Raw genomic sequence first — 18,785 nt, forward strand, 5'->3', positions numbered from 1 at the left:
TACAAGGTAAGCCAAACAAAGGGTATGCATTTTATCTTTGTCTACTTCCCACAATAATCTGGTGCTACCAAATACAGTCAGCTGCTAGATTTTGTCAAAGTGTAAATCCCTACATTACAAGTGGGTGCATGGATCCGTGGGGAAGTGTTTGCACTAGAGTACAACCCTGAAGCATGCACTCTTCATATGGGCATGAGTAATTGGATTCAAATTACTGTGATTAATTTTCCATAGAGTTAAGGTAGTGAACAAATATTTTTAGAATCAGGGTCTCAGTGATGAAGAGTGTGTTATGTTTTACACTGGAGGAATACATTAAACACTTGTCCTGTGTGACTCTTCAGTTACTACAAGAAGTGTCTGTAAAGGCAGAATACTACACAGAGGCAAAACCCACCAGCTTCACACCCAGAAGAAAACTCCAAATTCCCTGCCCACTGGTAGGTTATTATACTTACCAATATTACAATACTTTCCTGCATAATTTCCTTTGCAATCACATACTATTTTCCCACTGAAGGTAACCATTTTACATTCTCCACCATTCATGCAAGCATCATGAACACAACCTACAAGCAGAAACCAAAGATCAAACCGAAGGTACAAACTATTCAAGAGAATCAGTCCGTTTTAACTTACTTTAGTACACCCTCTCCAAGCATATGCACTTTGGGGAGGTTTTTTCCTTTTTTATTAGAAAAAAAGCATCTACCTATTTCAAAGAGCTTTTATGAAGCTTACTCAGTTACTTCAAAGTCTGGGCAGGGTAAAAGTCAGCCCTGAATAACAGAATAGCCATGCTAGAGCAGATATATAGGTGAGGTATATGGCTCACTTCCCACCATCTCTCCTTCCAAAATGGAGGTGCTCTGCTGGCTTCATCAGATAGTGACCAGAGGAAGCACATGCCCTGCAGATAGCTGGCCAGCTGTGTCAGGGACCTGGCAGCCTCAAAACAAGGAGGAGACTTCATAACATAAGGATCACCACGGACAGGAACGGATATGTCAAGGCCAAAAATCATGGGGACTCTTGAGTCGATGCAGGGCATGTGGGATCCTGGAGGTGGGTAGTTTACAGGCCGGCAACTCAAGAGTGGGATAGGCTTGGGAAGAAAACCCAGAGATGAAAAAGCAATATGAAGTGATTGTAGGTGTGCAGGGGAAGAGTAGAAGAGGGTGTGCCTCGCAGGCATGTTACGATTTTGGAGGAGATATTTTAACACTTCTGCTATATAATTTGTTATGTATTCTTACATACTGCAGTTCAGGATTGCACCCCTCAAAGAAAACACTGACGTGTGTCCCTAAAATTCAGCTTAAAGTGTATAATTGCTTCCTCAAATAAAGATGGACACATTGAAGTGATTTCTTGGGTCAGCATTACTGCTTACACATGGGAAGGAAAGCTAAAATGTTCTCTTTTGGGGAGAATACACGAGCTGCGAGAGCAGCATTACTGTGTATAACTTCTCTCAGGCTTTGATATCCTGATTGTTCTTTATCCCCACTCCATGCAGTCAAACAGCTGTAATACAAAATAGTGCCTTACTTGTGTGATCAACACTCCTGCATTCAATCTGGCCGTTCACACACGTGCACTGCTCCACAGCTCCTTGTTGGACTCTTGACCAGCTCATGCCCACATCAAAGAGCTCGTAGAGACTGTTGTCAAAACATTTCTCTGAAACAGCGTAAAAAACAACACAAGCTTTCTGAGATTATTCCTTTCAGGGAATGGCACCGCAGTGTCCATCATTCCCTGCTCATCCCTTTTTTCCTGTTGAGCAGATATATGTTTGTTGACAGTGCTTCTCAAGCAAGACAGCTTCCATTGTGTGGGGGCACTAAGCCACTATAACAGCAGCTCCAAGGACCTCAAGGCAGAGGTGGCTTTCTTCTAAAGCCCTGTGGGCATGACAGCATCACCATTACTTAAGCCCTTCCAAAAGTTCATTCAACAAACAGAAAATACCAAAGCAGTGGTATATACTTGTGTCTGTCTCTCTTCACTGCATCATCTGCAGATGATGGGCTGTGCTAGAGACAGTGCAGCATCAACACTGAAAAAGGCTTCTTTGTGTATTGTTGTGAGAGAAGTGTAGAGCTGCAGGGAACACGGTTTAGTGGGGACTTGGTAGTGTTAGGTTAACGGTTGGACTCAATGATCTTAAGGGTCTTTTCCAACCTAAATGATTCTATGATTCTATGAAAAACTTTCATTAAACAACAGCAAGGCCAGCTGAAAACCCTCGGTGTAAAAGCCTAATTCCTTACTTGATGCGCAGTAAATTGGGAGCAACATCACCATAAAACTGGAAAAATAACCCAAGCAAAGCCTTTTGGCTCAACTCTCCTCCTTCAAAAATGACTACCACGGAAGTGGAGCAGCTGCCCTGGTGCAAAGCTGACATCATAGGGAAAGTCATAATAGACCTATGTGTGCATATACATAAGGCATCACCTGAAACATTGTTTTTTCATGTCTCTCTGCCCTACCTACTAGATGATATTATTAGTAATTTCCAAACATGTAAGGGATATTTAAATCTTAAAAACAGCAAAGGGAGGGGAAGAGGTTCTTTGTGTTTCACATAGCTTAATACCTCACTGGCTCAGAGCATGCTTGGATTTATAATTGTATAATCAAGCTATTTTCAGCTGTCCTGTCAGTATGGATTGTCTGTCATAACCATTTGGAAATCCGCCTACACAAACATTCATGCTGCAGTGGTCTCTCCCATCACAACAGCACTACCTTTTCATTAAGCAAACATTAGCAAGCTCTACTTACTGCTCGTATTTCGTGTTGTAACACTCATGGAAGAAGATACTTACTCATCTGACAGTCCTTGCCCGTGAATTCCTCAGGACAGGTACAGTGGTACATCCTATGGCCATGAGTGAGAGAGCAGGTCCCTCCGTTTTGGCAAGGGTTGTTTGCACAGTGATCTAGACAGGCCACAGAAGAAGTTGTTGTTAACAGGTGCCAGATAAGCCATGCTTTGTCGCGTTACGCATCGGCTTGGTTACATGAACCGTTTTGGTCTCATGCACAGTGGTTTTAATACCAACTATTAACCTAAAATAAAGTTTACCCAGCTAATTCACATTGGGTTTGATTCTAGCTGTATAGCAGCTATATTTATCCAGCTTTTAAAAACCGTATAGTAAATCACTGAGCTGAAACTTCCCCAGCGTAACTTGTCCAGAGGTCCAGGGACGCATGAAGTTGCCAGAGCTGCCACTGTGGTGAGGAAGAAGATGGGACAAATGCCCACAAGATGGAGCTGTGCCTTTACGCTGGGGAGGGAAGGCTGCAGCTCTGCCTCTGCCCGGGTTGCTGCCCTGCACGCTTCCCATTTCAACATCAGCGACTGGGATTGTGCATCTCTCTTTCAAATTACACAAAGGGCAACCCCCGACAGAAGAATTGCTATGGCTTTTTGGATTATGTAGAAAATTAATGGACAGCTGGAACAAAGGGAAAAAAAAATAAAGGAAAACAAGGGCACATCCAAGTTAAATCAGGCCAAGCAAGACTAAACTGAACCAGTCTAGTATATGTCTATTTTCTAAAGATTTTTCTAAATCGTGGGAAAATATGGTGGGAGAGGAGGGGATGTGCCAGGACAACCCTCTAACTCCTGAGATAGAAGCTTTATTTGGTAATGTGCAACACAAAAGTTGCAAGAGTCTTACTGGCCAGGCAATGTTCCTGATTTCAGGCAGTGTCAAGGGATGTTAACTTCTCCCCTGAAGTTAGCCAACATCATGTTTTACATCTATTGCAGACCTAGCCCAACAGCTTGCCTGCATTAGGATCTTCTAGTCAAACTCTTGGAGGGCAACTGTAGAATTACTCAATCCAGGTGCTCCTTCAGCTAGAGAGCGTGGTCCTAAGCATGGGATGCAACATGTAGATACACAGGCACGCAGATACGGGGCTGAAGCAAAGCATGAAAGGTACATCCTGAAGTTTGCCACAGTGGTGTAAATGTGAGGTTACTCTGCGTGGATCAAAATATTTACTTCAGAATAAAGTGGTGCAATTGATACCAGATACAGCTCTGGGTGTATTCACTGGTGGTTTCACTCCAGGATAACATCAAGGGAAAGCAAGTAAAGGCAGTGACATTCCTACTGTTCCTGCTATTTGATAGTTGTGAAACTCTTAGTGGTGTAATGTTTCCTCAAAGGAAAATCCTGTGCTTCCTATTCCCATCACATCCAAATCATGACTTCATCTCCAAGCCATCTTCTGATACAGCAATGCTCAAGCCATTTTTTGTACCTTCTTTAAATCTACAAAAAGCACTTCCAGTCCTCCATTTCTTTCCAGTCAGCGTCCCTCACTACATGCCACCCACTACTCCAGTCTGACCTCCTTGGAGCTTCGTGTCCCTTCCCACCTTTCCTGGAGTCCAGGAACAACTTCTACTCATGAGTACATGGACACATCACAGTTCCCTGCAGGGAACTCTGTCCACCATTAACTATGAATAAACTGGAAAGTGCCAAGTCTCTGTCTGCTCAGGCAATGTCTAAAGCCACCCAGCAAAATCTCCCCACTCTCGTGCATTAAACACTCAATGCTCACTAGCAATAACCTTGACTTCAGCTTCACCTCTCTGCAGCTCTGCTGAAAGAGCAGTAGCCTCGTCTCACCTTTCTACCCATATCTTCCCACAAAAAGTGCTGTTTCTGCCACACATATTTCCCAGAACCGGGATGGCTCTTCACCAGCGCCCCTCCTGGGATGATGCCTCTTCCTTCTGCCTGCACAGCCCACACCACTTTACTTCTTCTTTCCATATCAGTCCAAACTTCTCTTAAAAAACCTCACTGTCTGGCACATTTCCCCCCCCCAGTCTGGGCCTCCCTAGGATTTTGACCATTTGTCCAAGACTTCCAGACATTCAGAGCAGTAGTCCTAACAGACTGCCCAAGATCTGGCAGTTCGACACATAGGGGCATTGCACTTTTATGCAAATATATGTACATATACAGAACTACACATTCACAGCCCGGTTGGCCTGTATATGTAAAGGGGTCACAGATACTACACACAGTCTCCACAGAGATCCCTTGGGCAGGAGTGGAGGATCCTCTGGAAACCTGGAGGCAGCAATAAAGCTCCCACTGATTTTAAGGGGAGGGTTGAACAAGCACCTTAGGTGTTTTTATGGTGAGCTGTGGCTCTGTGCAGTGCAGTACTAACATCTCCCTCAGCAGAGCCTTCATACCTGAGCTTCACATCATCCTTGAAGCTAAATGCTTTTCAGCTAAACTTTCTCTTGAAGTTGGCAGATGTATTTTTCTGGATCAATGCCTCCAACACTTGCTTAACACTAATTTGTAAGCAGCTCCAATGATTTCAAGTCGATTCCCCATGTACATATGGTATTCTTGGCCTGGAGAGAGTTCGTGCTTCAGCCCTTGCTTTCAAGCAGCTCCTTCCCCACCCCAGTTCACACACTCCTCACCCATCTCTCATGGCCAAAGGATACTCTCTTCCCCCAAAAAATTCTTTTTTTTCTTGTTTTTCGAGTGTCTATAAAGTGGTTGAGATTCCTCCCAAAATTTAATAATTTAGTGGATTTTTTTTTCACAGCAAAATCATGTATTTTCCACATTTTAAAGATCAGCATTATTCACTTTGACTGCTTCTTTATTCCCAGCTATCTTCCCCAGCAGGCCAACTTTCATCCTGTTTGCTTGAAATTCCCTTCAGCCATTATGCTGCTCCTTCCTTTCAACCTCACCATAAATCTTTTCTCTTTAAGCTATGGCTGGTGATCTGTTAAACATTCTCCAAGTCCAAATATAGTGCTTGCTGCTTAAAAAAATAAGTAGACTTATGTTTATAAATAACTTAACAGCTAAAGAACTTTTATTTAATTTTGCAAAATTCGTAATGCTTCCAGAAATAAAGTATTTTCTTTGCAACAGCCAGCACTCATCTCTTCCAGCTACTCCATCTTTCCTCCTCTTTCCTTTCTTCTCTCACATATAGAACTCTCTTTTTCTGGAGAAAAAGCAGTAGCCAGGTACCCTGCAGCAAGGGACAGGCAGACAGGATGGCTCTCTTGTTGGAAACCACCCTGTGCAGCAGTGGTGGATAACTGGCAAAAACGACCCAGCAAGCTCAAAAAGGCTTGTGGGCAGCCAGCTCACTGCGGAGATAACTGCATGTGGGTCTGGCAGGGCAATGGCGATGGGCAGATTGAGGGACAGAGGTGGCACAAGGCACCCCTAGAAATGCAACACTAGGCTTGGGAGATCTCCTTCTTCAGCTACTGGAAAATCCTCCTTGAGTCAGCCAGCCACCACTATGACAGCCAGTGTTTCACTGGAGGATTAAAGCAGTTGCAAGTTACAGTTTCCAACATTTTAAGCTCTGGGAAGGCACTCATGAATAAGTAGTGCAGCCCTCATAACCTAACTCTTGTAAGCATGAGCTGTCTATAAAATCTATGTTCGTGTCTGACATACTTGCATTACAAAGACACATACATTGTTGCTTGTTTGGGGTTAGGTCATTTGTCTCTGATCTACTGTTAATCTGCTTTAAAGCCAGGCTGGAAAATAATTTGAAGTTGTTAAGTCTGAAATTATGATCTGTGCACTGCTTAATTTTAGACTGCCAGCATGATTCAGCTAACATTGGCTTTTCAAGCACTCTGGTGGATTGCAATCAGCTTGGTGATGAGACTCCTGACACAGAGGAGAACTCCCTGCAAGGGGATCATGGAAAATGCCCTTCATTTGAAAGTGGGAAACGAACATCTAAGGGCATCTGGTTGTATCCTGCAGGCTAAACAAGACAGGTCACATTTGAAAGTAGTGAGATGGAGAAAAGAGGAACATGATCAGCATTTAGACACAGATCAGAAAAAAAAACAAGCTCAGGGGCATCAAGTCTGGTCAGTGCAACACCAGATTTTTCAGTGCTGGTCTGTTGCTGTATATATTGAGAATTAGATATATATGTTCCTTATAAAATGAGATTCCCCAGCATTCAACTCATGAAACATGGAGCCGGGGAGACAGAGACAAGCAAGGGCTAGCCATCAAGGTACTGCTGAGGACAGGGATGCATGTTCCCCACTGAACTCTTTGGGGTATGGTGCTTTCACCCAGTGTGTCAATTAAAGTGACTTATGTAGAAAGGGGAGTTTGCCACAGACCTTGGCTTCCTGTTTTAGGCAGACTTTTGGAGTAAGGTAATTGTAGCACTGGAGTGTGGTGACCACACGAAGCCGTAGCACTGGAGTGTGGTGACCACATGAAGCCATAGCACTGCTCAGGTAAGTAACCATTTTGTTGTCCCTTGGTACCCCTGCAATGAATGTATCTGTCCTCTTGTCTTCTCTGACACAGCCCAAAGCCCAAGAAAGTCTGCTGTTGAAGGTCTGCTCTTTACCTTGAGATCTCGAGGAAGGACAACTGGAAGTGGTAGCTGTGTGTTGTACAGAGTGTGAAGTGTTTCTGTACCTTCTAAAAAATTAACTGGCCAGACAGAAAATTCAGCTCTTTAAATGAATAAGTGAAGAGAAAAATAAAAGGTGCATCCAAGCCATGAGGGAGGAGAAGATGAATGCCTCTGTGCTTGGCTCCAGTAGTTCAGATTTCCGTGTTGGCATTACCATAATTTCTGTCCGTGACTTCGTTAGTCAACAGAGAGTGAATTAAAGACTGCATGATATTCACAGTCTAATGCTATGGTTATGCAGAGACACAGAGAGATCCTGGAAACAGTTCATGTGAAGGCTTGCTCTGTGTACACCAAATAAAAGTAGCACTGAAGACACCATCCCTCCTTACTGCAGGTGGCAAAGTAGGAGCCAGGTATCTGCAGCAACCCAGCAATGGCTCGCCTTACCTGAGTGGTGTTTGGGCAACGAAGCACAGTGTCCCCATCTCCTGTCCCGGTCATAGTTATGTGTTGTTGAACACCTGAAAAGAATTAAAGGTGCAGTTTAGTGCAGCTTTAAACAACCTGGGTGTTTGCACTGAAACTATATGGCCTTCACACTTTGGCAACCTGGAAATTCATAGCTTTTTTTCTAATTAGCATCTGTTTCACTCAAACTCTCTTGGCATCAGAGGAAAAGTACACTTTCTTTTATTAAAGATGCTCTGCCCCATTCCTGTCAAACAAAATACAGACTAAGAACGAGATGTGGAAGCAGACCTGAGATCTCCAATGAATCCTCTAGAAAAACCCAACCTTCTTTGTATTTCTAAGATCAGAAAATGAAAGAAAGAAACAAAAACCAAAACCGAAGGAAGTAAATTGTCTCGTTTATTCATTACAAAACAAGGAAAACAGGACCTAATCTATTTTTCATGCCTGTTAGTTACTTTAGTAATCTGTGGAGGCAGGAGATTGTCCACAGAGGGACTTTTTCCTGGCTTTCTGTGGCAAACGTATTTTGCACTTGGTTCCTTTAAAGTATTTCTATTTTTTATCTTGCCAGAAGAAATGAGGAAATAACTGACATAGGGTGATTTCCAAATACACAGATAAAACATCTCCTTTTTTGCAGAGCAGCAGACTGAGTCCTTCACACCATGCCACCCGTGGGAATCCTACCAAGACAAACTTTGACAACCGTTTTATCCATGTGCTTTCCTTGCCCTCATCAGCCTGTTATCTCCAAGGCTCATAGCACTCCAAGGAGCATTAAGCTGCTATTCTCCATTTGCAGAAGCAAACTTCTAGGCTTCCCCAGGGCCACACAGGGAGTGTGTGACTGAATCGAGGCAGAACCTTGGAGGTCCACGGGCTGTTCCAACATGCCATCCACCAACCAGTTCTAACGCAGCATAATAAATATCAGCTGCCACTACAGGAGAATGGGTGGCTACATGGCATTGGAAGAAATGGGATTTTGCTTTATTTAACATGCCTGATAATCTATTTTCTTTATGTGTGTTTTTATCAGACCTTGAACACTTATGTTATCAAACACTTTTTTCCCCCTAGGACGTCACAAGCTAGATTGAAATTTTATTGTAGAGCATGTCTACCATTTTAACTGCCCTACTTTGCTTCTTAATTAGATGCTATGTGGTATTTAAAATGCTTTAATTCCTATGGAGCATCTGAATAGGCCAAGTGTATTAAGTTTGGTGACCTCAATTATACAAGGTGCACAAAAAGAAAGGCGCTTGGTAGTCTAGTGCAGATTAACTTGACACATACTTAAAGAGGCTGTTTTCTCACAGGCATCAAGGCCCATGCAACTCTCCTGGGAGCTGATGGAAATTTCTCTGTGCTTCTTTGGTGGGAAGTAGATTGTGCTTTTTTAAAGGATGTACATGAGGATTAAGGTGAGGAGTAAATTAAAAGTGATTCTTAGCCCTGCTTGTGTCATTGTTGGCAAAACCATCTCTGACTGAACACTTGATCTGTGCCAGCTGTGATAGGGAAGGAGAATCCAAATATTTCTGACTTTTCTGACTGACATAATTATTGATTTAGCAGAGCAACATTACACTGGGCAGCATGGAAGAGGCAAATGGAAAAGGCGCTGTATACGCCTAAAGAATGCAAGCAAACTCTGATCATTAGGGGGAATAAACCAATTTATATGCAAATTAATACTCCTGGAGTCTGTCCAGCAGCAGCCAAGTTCTAAGCAAATGGAGAACTCAATTTTTTCCCCTCTGAAATATTTTTTATTATCAGAGACCCTGATAGAGGCATCTTCCACTAGCTTTCCACAACCCACTGGTCCTCCCACCCAATGCACTTCACAACCAAACCTCTCCTTCCCTGTCACCTTGCAGTGGCTATGAAGAAGTTGGCCCTCCCCGGCGGTGCCAGGCTGCCTCCTCAGTGCCAGACTTCTTGTATATTCACCTAATCCTTTTATATTTTCCACCACGTATCTCTCACTGTCTGGGAAAAGCTCAGCACATCCTCAAAGCTACTTCACTAGTCTCCCTCCTTTTCTTTTCAAAACCTCTTCTTTGCTGGGAGGCTTACCAAAAATGTGATGACATTTTGGTTTCACGGGTTGTTACCTCCAGCAGCCAGACCAACCAAACGGGCTTATTATGTCTTTGTGCTACTTGCAAATGGGCCCGCTCTCTAAATTTATGAGATAACAACTGTCTTTACATCAGCCTGTCACATAAAATTGTTAATAAAAAAGTGAAAACTTAAAGACACAAATACCAGATTAATTACATCAGAAAAGTCCACTAGTAGGGATTGATTTAAACAACTTTTTAAACCCATGCATGGTAAACAGCTTGGGAACGGATGGACAAAATGGTGTATCACAGATGAGGCCTAACTGGTAGGCAGGATAAATGGAAAGCAGTCTGGTTTACCCATCAGGAGCATTGGGGGACTTAATAATAGGAATTTTTGGAGAGCAAGCAAAGCCTCAGTCCAAAAGCAGACTGGTGGAAGGAAAGAGCTCTGCCATCACACCTGGCGTTTTCACTGTGTTCAAGGCCTGGAGGTTTCCTCAGACCTTTTTAGGTATTGTTCTGACCACAAGAGACTTCGCCTGATAACACCAGAGCAACCACCACCAGCACCAGAAAAAAACAGTCTGATGCTTGGTATCTCCTGGCTCAACTCACATGTCCTTCTCCTTTTCGAGACTGCCATAAACTCTCCAGCTTGTAATCCAGCTGGCCAAAAAGCTCTCCTTTGTACTGTTTTCAGTCTGTGGCCAAAGTATCAAATCTTTCGGTTTCCAGAGAAGATGGTAGGGCCATGCCCTTCCTATACAGACCTAAGCCCATCCTTGCAAACTGGCATAATGGGGACCCGCACATGCAACGTTCAAGCACAGGACAAGGCTTCTCCAGGGCAAGAGTCAACACCTTCCAATTCACAGCTAAAATCTAACCCAAAGGCTGTTCCCGCCGTTCCCCTTTAGCAGGATCTTGGGGGAACCCATCCCACCACAGGACACAAGGGCAGGGCACTGGCAGCACCCCTGCAGCCACAGCTTGACTGCAATTCAGACCACCCTCCCCATTTGCTCTCACAGGTGTTCAATGCAACCCTATTTTGTCTGTTCCTACACTGTTTTGTCTTTCTGGAGGTACCAATGAAGTTTAGCAACAATTCCAGCTAAATTTTTCTCTTCAGCACAAAAGGCAAGTTTACATGACATCTTTAGTACATGGTAAGAGGCCACTAAATATAAATTTATCTGTGAAAACAGATTATAATTAAAGGGAAATGCAATACAGGATGCTGTTAAAGGAAGTTTGTTATTTGAATACTGCAATTATTTTGTCTTCTTTCCTGTATTTTTGATAAATATTTATAAAGATACAACTTGTTTGTTGCTCTCAGAGTAAGCAGGGAGAGGTTTCTGTGGTCAGGACTCTGATTAATGTTGAAACATTTAATGTTACAAATGGACAACATCATGTCTGATTGCCTTCCACATTTAGCCCTTTGAATCAACACAGCAGATCTCATAAATGAGATCCAGCTTTGTATTAAGGTAGACATGGCTGTTAAATGAGGAACACCATCTTTCAATTGAACTTGATATGATGGACTAGCACAAAATATCTGTGTCATATGTAGTATAAGAAAATATATCATAAAATTAAAGCCCATTGGAGCAGGTTTTGGCTTACACTATATATAGTTCTGCCTTAAAGTATGACTCAAGGACTAAGGACACGGACTCATTAAGTGCATAATCCAGCACTCTCCTGATGTGGTCTCCTTGCATTTGCCCCCGAACAGGTAGGGTGCATCCAGCCTTTCATCATCTCCATCCTTACCAGCAGCTTACAGGTAAGCAGGAGCAAGAAGAACACAAGCCTTGTCCTCACCCGCTGCCTGCCAGTTTCCCCCAGGATCAGTTATTCAGCATCCATTCAGCATGGGCTAGTGTCAAGTCACACAAAAATGCACAGAGCAGGTTTCCCGGCCGCTATTCAGGGCTCTTTTCCTGAGGTCTCTGTGCCTGGAGTCACACATTAGGTTGCTTTTAGCTTATGAAAGAAGAGTAAACACTGGCCAGAAGGTCAGCCATGGGGTGAAATGGCCTGTCAAAACCAAACAGCTCCAGCTGTCCTCCTCTTCATTTCCCCGCTTGTAAATGGCTTTTAAAAAATCGGAAGCATGAGAGCAAGTTGTCCAAGGTCAGCTCTAAAGTGTGCTCTAACCTTCGATCCCATCCATTCACTGGTTTTTCCTTCTTTTTTTTTTTTTCCATTTCTGTGGCCTAACTGACTGAAAACAAATACAGAGTGTGCCATGTATTAACAAGACCCATCTTAAGTATTGCATGAAATTAAGTGGGTCCAAAGGACAAACTCTTCGTGGCTACAGTTCATCAAAGACGGGGTCCAAACTGGAAAATTATTCCAGTTCCTTTAGTTCAGATATTCTTGAATTCTTGTTTCCTGGAGGCTTTTCTTACCTGGATTGTATCTATAGATGTTGGGGAAATTCAGATGTGGTCTCCTAGCCTGAAGCTTTATGCCTATTTGTGTAAGAAGGTATGTGTTGTGTTGTTTGTATTACACCAGCACTTACACTTAAAACAGATGTGCCATCAGAAAGATGACACAGATCATGAAAAAATCAGACAGTCCAGTATATAAAATGAGAGTCTGCCCTGCATGAGTAAGTAAAATAAACTCTATAAAATATTATCTCTACCCTGAAAACAGGCAAGTATGTGCTCATCTGTGCAGATATTTGCACGTTACCGGTACATACATTGCCTCTTATTTCTGTAACATAAGCCCATTAGATAGGTTCATCTGCAAAGTTAGCCTTGTTTATTCAGTGCTTGCTTCAGCAGGGTTCCTACCTGACTGCCCCGACCCCAAAATGGACAATGAATACTTTTAACAACTTCTGCGTATGCAAAAGAATAACCTTTGCCCAAAATAAGGAGATCTGGTCTTAAACACACTACTAGAATAAATCATTACCCAACAAACAGGAGTAATACTTCACCTCTTAGTACTGCACTGTCCAAAAGCAGCTTGGTGCCAGTCTCGATAGAAGTTAGAGAGATGGGGCAGGAGGGGACGGACGACAACTTTCCTCAAAAATCAGGTGGTCTCTGCTGCAGTACAAGTATGGCCCATACAAATCAAACAATTCCTTAACCAAGTGTCATCGCTTACTGGTGTCTCTATCTCTCCTTTCTCCCTCATCAGAGGATTTCTATCAGGTCATTCCATTGGTCCTGCCCTCTCTGCACAAGTTCTTGCCACTCATCTAAGTTGCAATGTCGATATGAAGGCCAAGAAGGAAACACTTCTGCAGTTCTTGAGCTTTCTGTGGCCCTGGAGATCCCATGCCTGAGCTCCCTCCCCTCTGAGCACAAGTCAACCTCAGAGTCTTGACTGTCAGTGGGACAACTTCATGGCTCTCCGTAGGCACAAAAACTAAGCCCAAATTAATTATTCTAAAAACAAAATTAAAGGACTAAAAGGATGACATTTTCATTGGAATGCTGTCTTCATTTATGAGCAATGTTAACTTACCATTTCTTTTGGGAAAATTGATTCGACAAACACAAGTGATAAAACCTTCCACCGTACCGGAAAGGAAATTTGCATAAATTTCCATCCTCTGTAAACACTGAAATACAAGAATAAAAAACTCATCATGCAGCTGAACACCAATCCACATGTGTATATATTATATGTTATTATATGAAATCATGAAGATAGATATATTCAAGTTTTTCAGCTGTACTTTGGACTCTGCTGCAACTTCTAGCGTGTAAGAAGAGGCTTAAAATCCTACATAACAAAGCTTAATGGGCTCTGCAGTAGAATAAAGATCTCAGATCGTTTCAGCTCCAAATACATGGCAATTTCTGGTACAGCAAATGCCAATTATATTCATTAATTACAATTATCATTTCTAATTATGTAGTATTGTAATAGCATATTAAATTGATTTCTGAAGTAGTATCCTTTCAGGCTCCATATCACATTGTAACATCTGTTTAAAACAATTAAAGCACTAGACAGTACAAACTGAAATAGAAACAGTCAGGAGAAATAAGGTTTTAAAGGTTGTGGGAGATGACAGATAATTTTGATCATACCACCTTCCCTTTGGGGTAAGCAGATACCTTAAAGTGGGGAGAAACTGATGGCACTGGTGTCTGAAAAGGGCAAGTTTTACGTTTACCACATCAGCGATGGGAGTCTAAGGAAGGGTGGTGGGTGTCTAGGAAGGATAGTGGGAGTCTAACAGAACAAATCCTTCAAGATGAGTCTTGAGAAAGGAGACTGAAGATGAAAAAGACAATGAAAAACTGTCAGAAGTTATTTTACCATTAAACAAAAAAGCAATCACTTTTGAGAGCTGGGAGTGTGAATGGGAGGCCAACCACTGCTGTAGGAGAGAAATGGGGCATACAACACTCTGGCAGCACAGCACATTTCCATTTCTCAGTGATGATTTACGACTCTCCTTGTCCTGAGCTTACCCCTTCCATGATGACTGGGGCTCCTGCACACCCTTGAGATATCTATTAACCCTCACAAGCCCAGACTCATCATCTCAAAACCTCCTGAGGCCGGTTACTAGCATTATGGAAAAAATAACCAGTCGCTGTGGTCCAAACCCTTCCTAACCAGTTGGAATTACGGACACTTTATCTGTCGTTACTGTCCTGTTATCTGTCAATGTGAAATAGGTCCTTCCAGCCCCTCCGCTATCCCTTTTTCAAGCCTGATTTTCATTGTCTGAACTAATTAAGCAAATGTTCAGTTATTTACCTTCTCTGTCTGATACCTCCCATTATAAGCAGCTAGGAGAGTTGTGAAAATACATCCATTCAGAAGACATATTGCATCCCAGAGTCCATTAAAGACTGTTCTGAGCTATGAAATCACCACTAATGGCTCGATTCAGGTAGTCCTTTACAGCAAAGCACAGAACAATAAAAGCTTTAAAAATGGAAGTCTGTAATGCCTGCGCACAGCCAGGATGTCTGATTGTTTAAGCGCCATCAAAACAAAGGCAACCCAGAGCGTTGCACAGGGCTCAAACCCTTCTCCCACAGAGAGATCAAGGGCTGTGGCAGAAATTGAACATATACATACAAAGAGCTTATATACGTTAAAGTTACAGGGCAGATGCATCTCTGATTAAAACAAAGGGAGTTGCACATCTTCAGCCACACCATGTTAAGAGTGAATATAAGACACGCTGAGACAAACTGAAATCCCATCAGCACCTTCCCACTAATCCACACTTGAAGGAAAATTACCTGAGATTCCTGAGCTAATCCCAGACTCCCCTCTACACAGAAACTAATATTGACATAATCATTCCATAATCCTTATTCATGTTGAAACAGAGACAGGCTTACTCCCGACTTGCACAGCATGGATACAGACAGGCAGATCATTCTTACTGTCATGAAACCTACTGGATTTGACTTTGTACCTTGTGGGTGAGTGAACTCATGTTTTGAGCCTCTTCCTGCCCCAGGTATGTAGTGCTACAGAAAGAAAAAAAAAAATATAGATTGGAGACAAAAATTCACTCCAAGAACCATCTTAGAGAGACAAACATGCTTTCCAGGGTGCCCTGAAATTGTGTTTCTCCCAGTGCTTCTGCAAATATCTCATTATCTGCTTGTGATTTTTGCTGGGGCACAGTCTGGTGAAAGAAGGTAGATAAACACTGGTTCGTGAAAGTTCTCTGTTAAACCAGGAAAACCCAGCACAGCACAAAAAAGGCCAAAGCTATGCTCCATTATATCTTTCTATTGCCAAGGGACACGTCTCCTATTTCTCTCGGCAGGAAGCATATCTGCATTCTGGGGCCAGTGCATAGTTACAAATAATATCCCAGCATTCGACTTTTCCTGCCATTTAACTGTGTCACCCAGGACGTTAGTTAAAAAAGCAACCTCTACTTTATTTGGGTTTGCTGATCAACAGGCAAAGAGCACTGGGCTGAGCTGACTTCAAGCCACAGGAAATAATAAAAAATGGTAATACCCGTAAAGTGCTGCTGCCACCAAAGGTGCTGACAGCTGAACTATAGCAAAATAAAGACATCACAAAAGCAGTCAAAGCAGCAGCACATCATGAATGCAGAACTGAATAGAGGGCATGACAAGTAAGGGATCAGACAAAGCTGTTGCTAAGATGTGTAGGGAGGACTTGAACAGTTCTGAGGACTACATTGACTCTGCCTGCACTGAGCCGTCTCCAATAGCTTCAGCCAGGGATGACCTTTTCCTGGACACCATGAATATTCCTCTCTGCTCTCACCTGCAACATCTAAGGAGACACTTCTGTACTTCACTGGTATAGTTAGGATTATAGCATCATTTACATATATCTGAGCTAGTTTTAACCTAGCAAGTGAAATAAGGCTAATAATAAAGCCACACAACTGAGGGTCCAGGTTATTGGCTGTGCTGCAAGTCCATGGTGGATGGCAGGCTGTGGTGGGGTTTAAGCAAACTAGCAAAGGCAAACCATCACTCATGCCATGCTCAGCAGTGCTACACGTGCCTTGTAAACATAGCCCCAAAAAGGACACAAAGCACACTATGAAAACACTGAAAGGTACAGCATGAATACAGGGAGAGGTCTGAAAAGAAGGAGATGGTTACCTAAGCTGGCATGTTCAGTTACCAGGTGGCAGGAAAGTCTGTTGGGGTGGCACTCTCCTTCCATGTTACTGCAGGTACCTACTTGTGTCAACACATTTCTGAGATGCGTTTTCAAAGCATTTCAGTTTTTGTGCTCCTTCCTCCTCTCCTTCCTTCCTAGCAGGGCAAGGATATAAGAAACTTCTTTAAATGCAGATATGTATGGGATCAGCTATCCTACAGGCCCCCCACTTACTCAGCACTTCTGTGAGTCTTCATCTAGCAAATCCCTTTTTTTTTTTCATTTGAAGCACTCTTCCTTTTGGTCTGGTCAGTGACTTCACTCATCCAGCCCCAAGGCAACATTGTCCTGCCAGACAGCACATAGGTGATCCACCACTCCAAAACAGAAGAATCAGACTTACCATTCTTGTACAGTCACTGCTCAGAGTCAGAGCCAAGACAAGAGTGAAAGGAGCACAGACTTTCATCTTTGCTCTCCTCTCAAGAAGGTTTTGCCTGGCAGAGGGAAACTTCCAGGGCTGGGCTGAAGCGGGAGGGTGAATCAGCAACAAGCTTTCACAAGGGACTGCAATTTACTTGACTTTAGGGTATTTTAGTTTTCTAAGTAAGCAGAGCTGTTATCGTTGTTAATCATTAATGTCTTTGTGGGTAGACGGGAATGCCATGTAGCGAGATACTCTCCGTAAACCACTGGTAGTGAAGAGTTTACAAAGTGCCTAACCCTCGGAGATGATCGCTGGTGTACTCAGCAAGCACTGAAGAGCACCTCCAGAGGAGCTGATCCAATATTGCTTGTAATCAGAGACGATTTACCATCCAGACGTTTCCCATCTCTTTCCCTTCAGGAGCTCATTAAAAGCGTGGTATAGCAATAACAAGGAGCTCCAAGCAAGCCCACTCAGGAGACGACATTATATTGCAAAACATGGACCAGATCAATGCTGATATCAGACACAAGAATTACTCATTAACAGGTGGGTTACCTTCCAGCTGTGACTTACAACAGCAGCCTTTCAGCAACAGACTGGGAAAATTAAAAAGAAAGAAAATAGACATTACACTGACAAAACAAACCAAAAATCTACCCTTCTGCGGCCATGTGGCCAAAGCCATCTCTGTCTTGTAAGTGCTTGGCTGAGATAGCTGCGCTGCAGAAGCATTTCTAATAGGGATGCAGAGGGTATTGCTAAAACTGAGATTTCACCAGTTGAGTCTGTTTCAGCCCCACCTTGCCCCACGGCCAAAATCCACAGGTTTGGCTGGTACAACTGTGTCTATGCTTGAGGCTTTTGCTAGCCATGTTCTGTCAATCAGGGACCACACCTCTTCACACCCAAAATCCCCAGAGCCACAACAACAGAAAGAATACCAAGAAGTCCTTGCTTAAGCTGTGCTCTACCCTTTGAAGTTTCACCAGCACAGCCATGGAAGGGGTGTGATTTTTTTTTTTTTTTTTTTTTTTTTTTTTTTTTTGGTAACCCAACAAAACTATGGCAGTAAGGCCCGACAGAGTGCAGTGCAGCTACCCCAGCACAATTTTGCCATGATGGTTTATAAATTTGGAGGGGATTTCCACTGGCTACGCTATCACACTGTGTCTGTCATCACAGTAATAGTACAATTATGCATATGTAGGTTTACGGACAAAACTTTCCTACTATCAACAGGGCTTGGAACAGCAGGGACCAGGCAAGTTTTGGAATTTTCTTCGTAAAATCCAACAAAGAGCAAACAAGCAGAAAAAAATTCTTTACCTCTATACATTGTTTTCTGTCTGAAGATTTGAAGTAAGTAAAACTTCAAAATAGGCTTGTGGAACAGATCTGTCTTATTTTCACTCATTTCAAACATGGAAACAGAATGTACAGACAGTCTGATCTGCCTGGGGACACCTCACAAAGCTGGAACAGAGATTTCCACTTCCTACCCTCATTCTTGACTTTGACCATTAGGCTTCAAAATAGTAATGCCTATATAATGGCTCGTAGACATCTGCTTACCATCCAGGCTACTGAAACTGCGCAAAGGAAGCAAAAAAAAAGCCATGAGCTACTATTTAATCCAGAGTTCCCTAAAGCTCTGTGGAAAGAGAGGAGCAGGGGAGTGAGTACTGGACAGCAAAGGGAGAAGGACGATGCTTCTTTAAAACCATAGAAGCACCCTCCTGAACCACTTG

The 18,785-nt window shown here is 42.9% G+C and overlaps 1 protein-coding gene across 2 annotated transcripts in view; it reads right to left on the reverse strand.

Annotated features, from left to right (window-relative positions):
- HGFAC (HGF activator) overlaps window positions 1-17,076 on the reverse strand; it is a 41,470-nt gene extending 24,394 nt beyond the window's left edge. The window contains exons 1-7 of one of the 2 annotated variants that reach the window (XM_009956283.2): window positions 17,011-17,076; window positions 15,424-15,478; window positions 13,500-13,596; window positions 7,885-7,958; window positions 2,838-2,951; window positions 1,552-1,683; window positions 459-569 (exon numbers count right to left, since the gene is read on the reverse strand). In XM_009956283.2, coding sequence (XP_009954585.2) covers window positions 459-569; window positions 1,552-1,683; window positions 2,838-2,951; window positions 7,885-7,958; window positions 13,500-13,596; window positions 15,424-15,478; window positions 17,011-17,076 — 649 coding nt within the window. Of the gene's footprint in view, window positions 1-458; window positions 570-1,551; window positions 1,684-2,837; window positions 2,958-7,881; window positions 7,959-13,499; window positions 13,597-15,423; window positions 15,479-17,010 lie in introns of both variants that reach the window. The other variant, XM_086464447.1, reaches the window with a different exon arrangement.
- Between the last annotated feature and the right edge of the window lie 1,709 nt (window positions 17,077-18,785).

Source organism: Leptosomus discolor, chromosome 4 (assembly GCF_034619465.1).
Source record: "Leptosomus discolor isolate bLepDis1 chromosome 4, bLepDis1.hap2, whole genome shotgun sequence".
Classification (NCBI taxonomy): domain Eukaryota; kingdom Metazoa; phylum Chordata; class Aves; order Leptosomiformes; family Leptosomidae; genus Leptosomus; species Leptosomus discolor.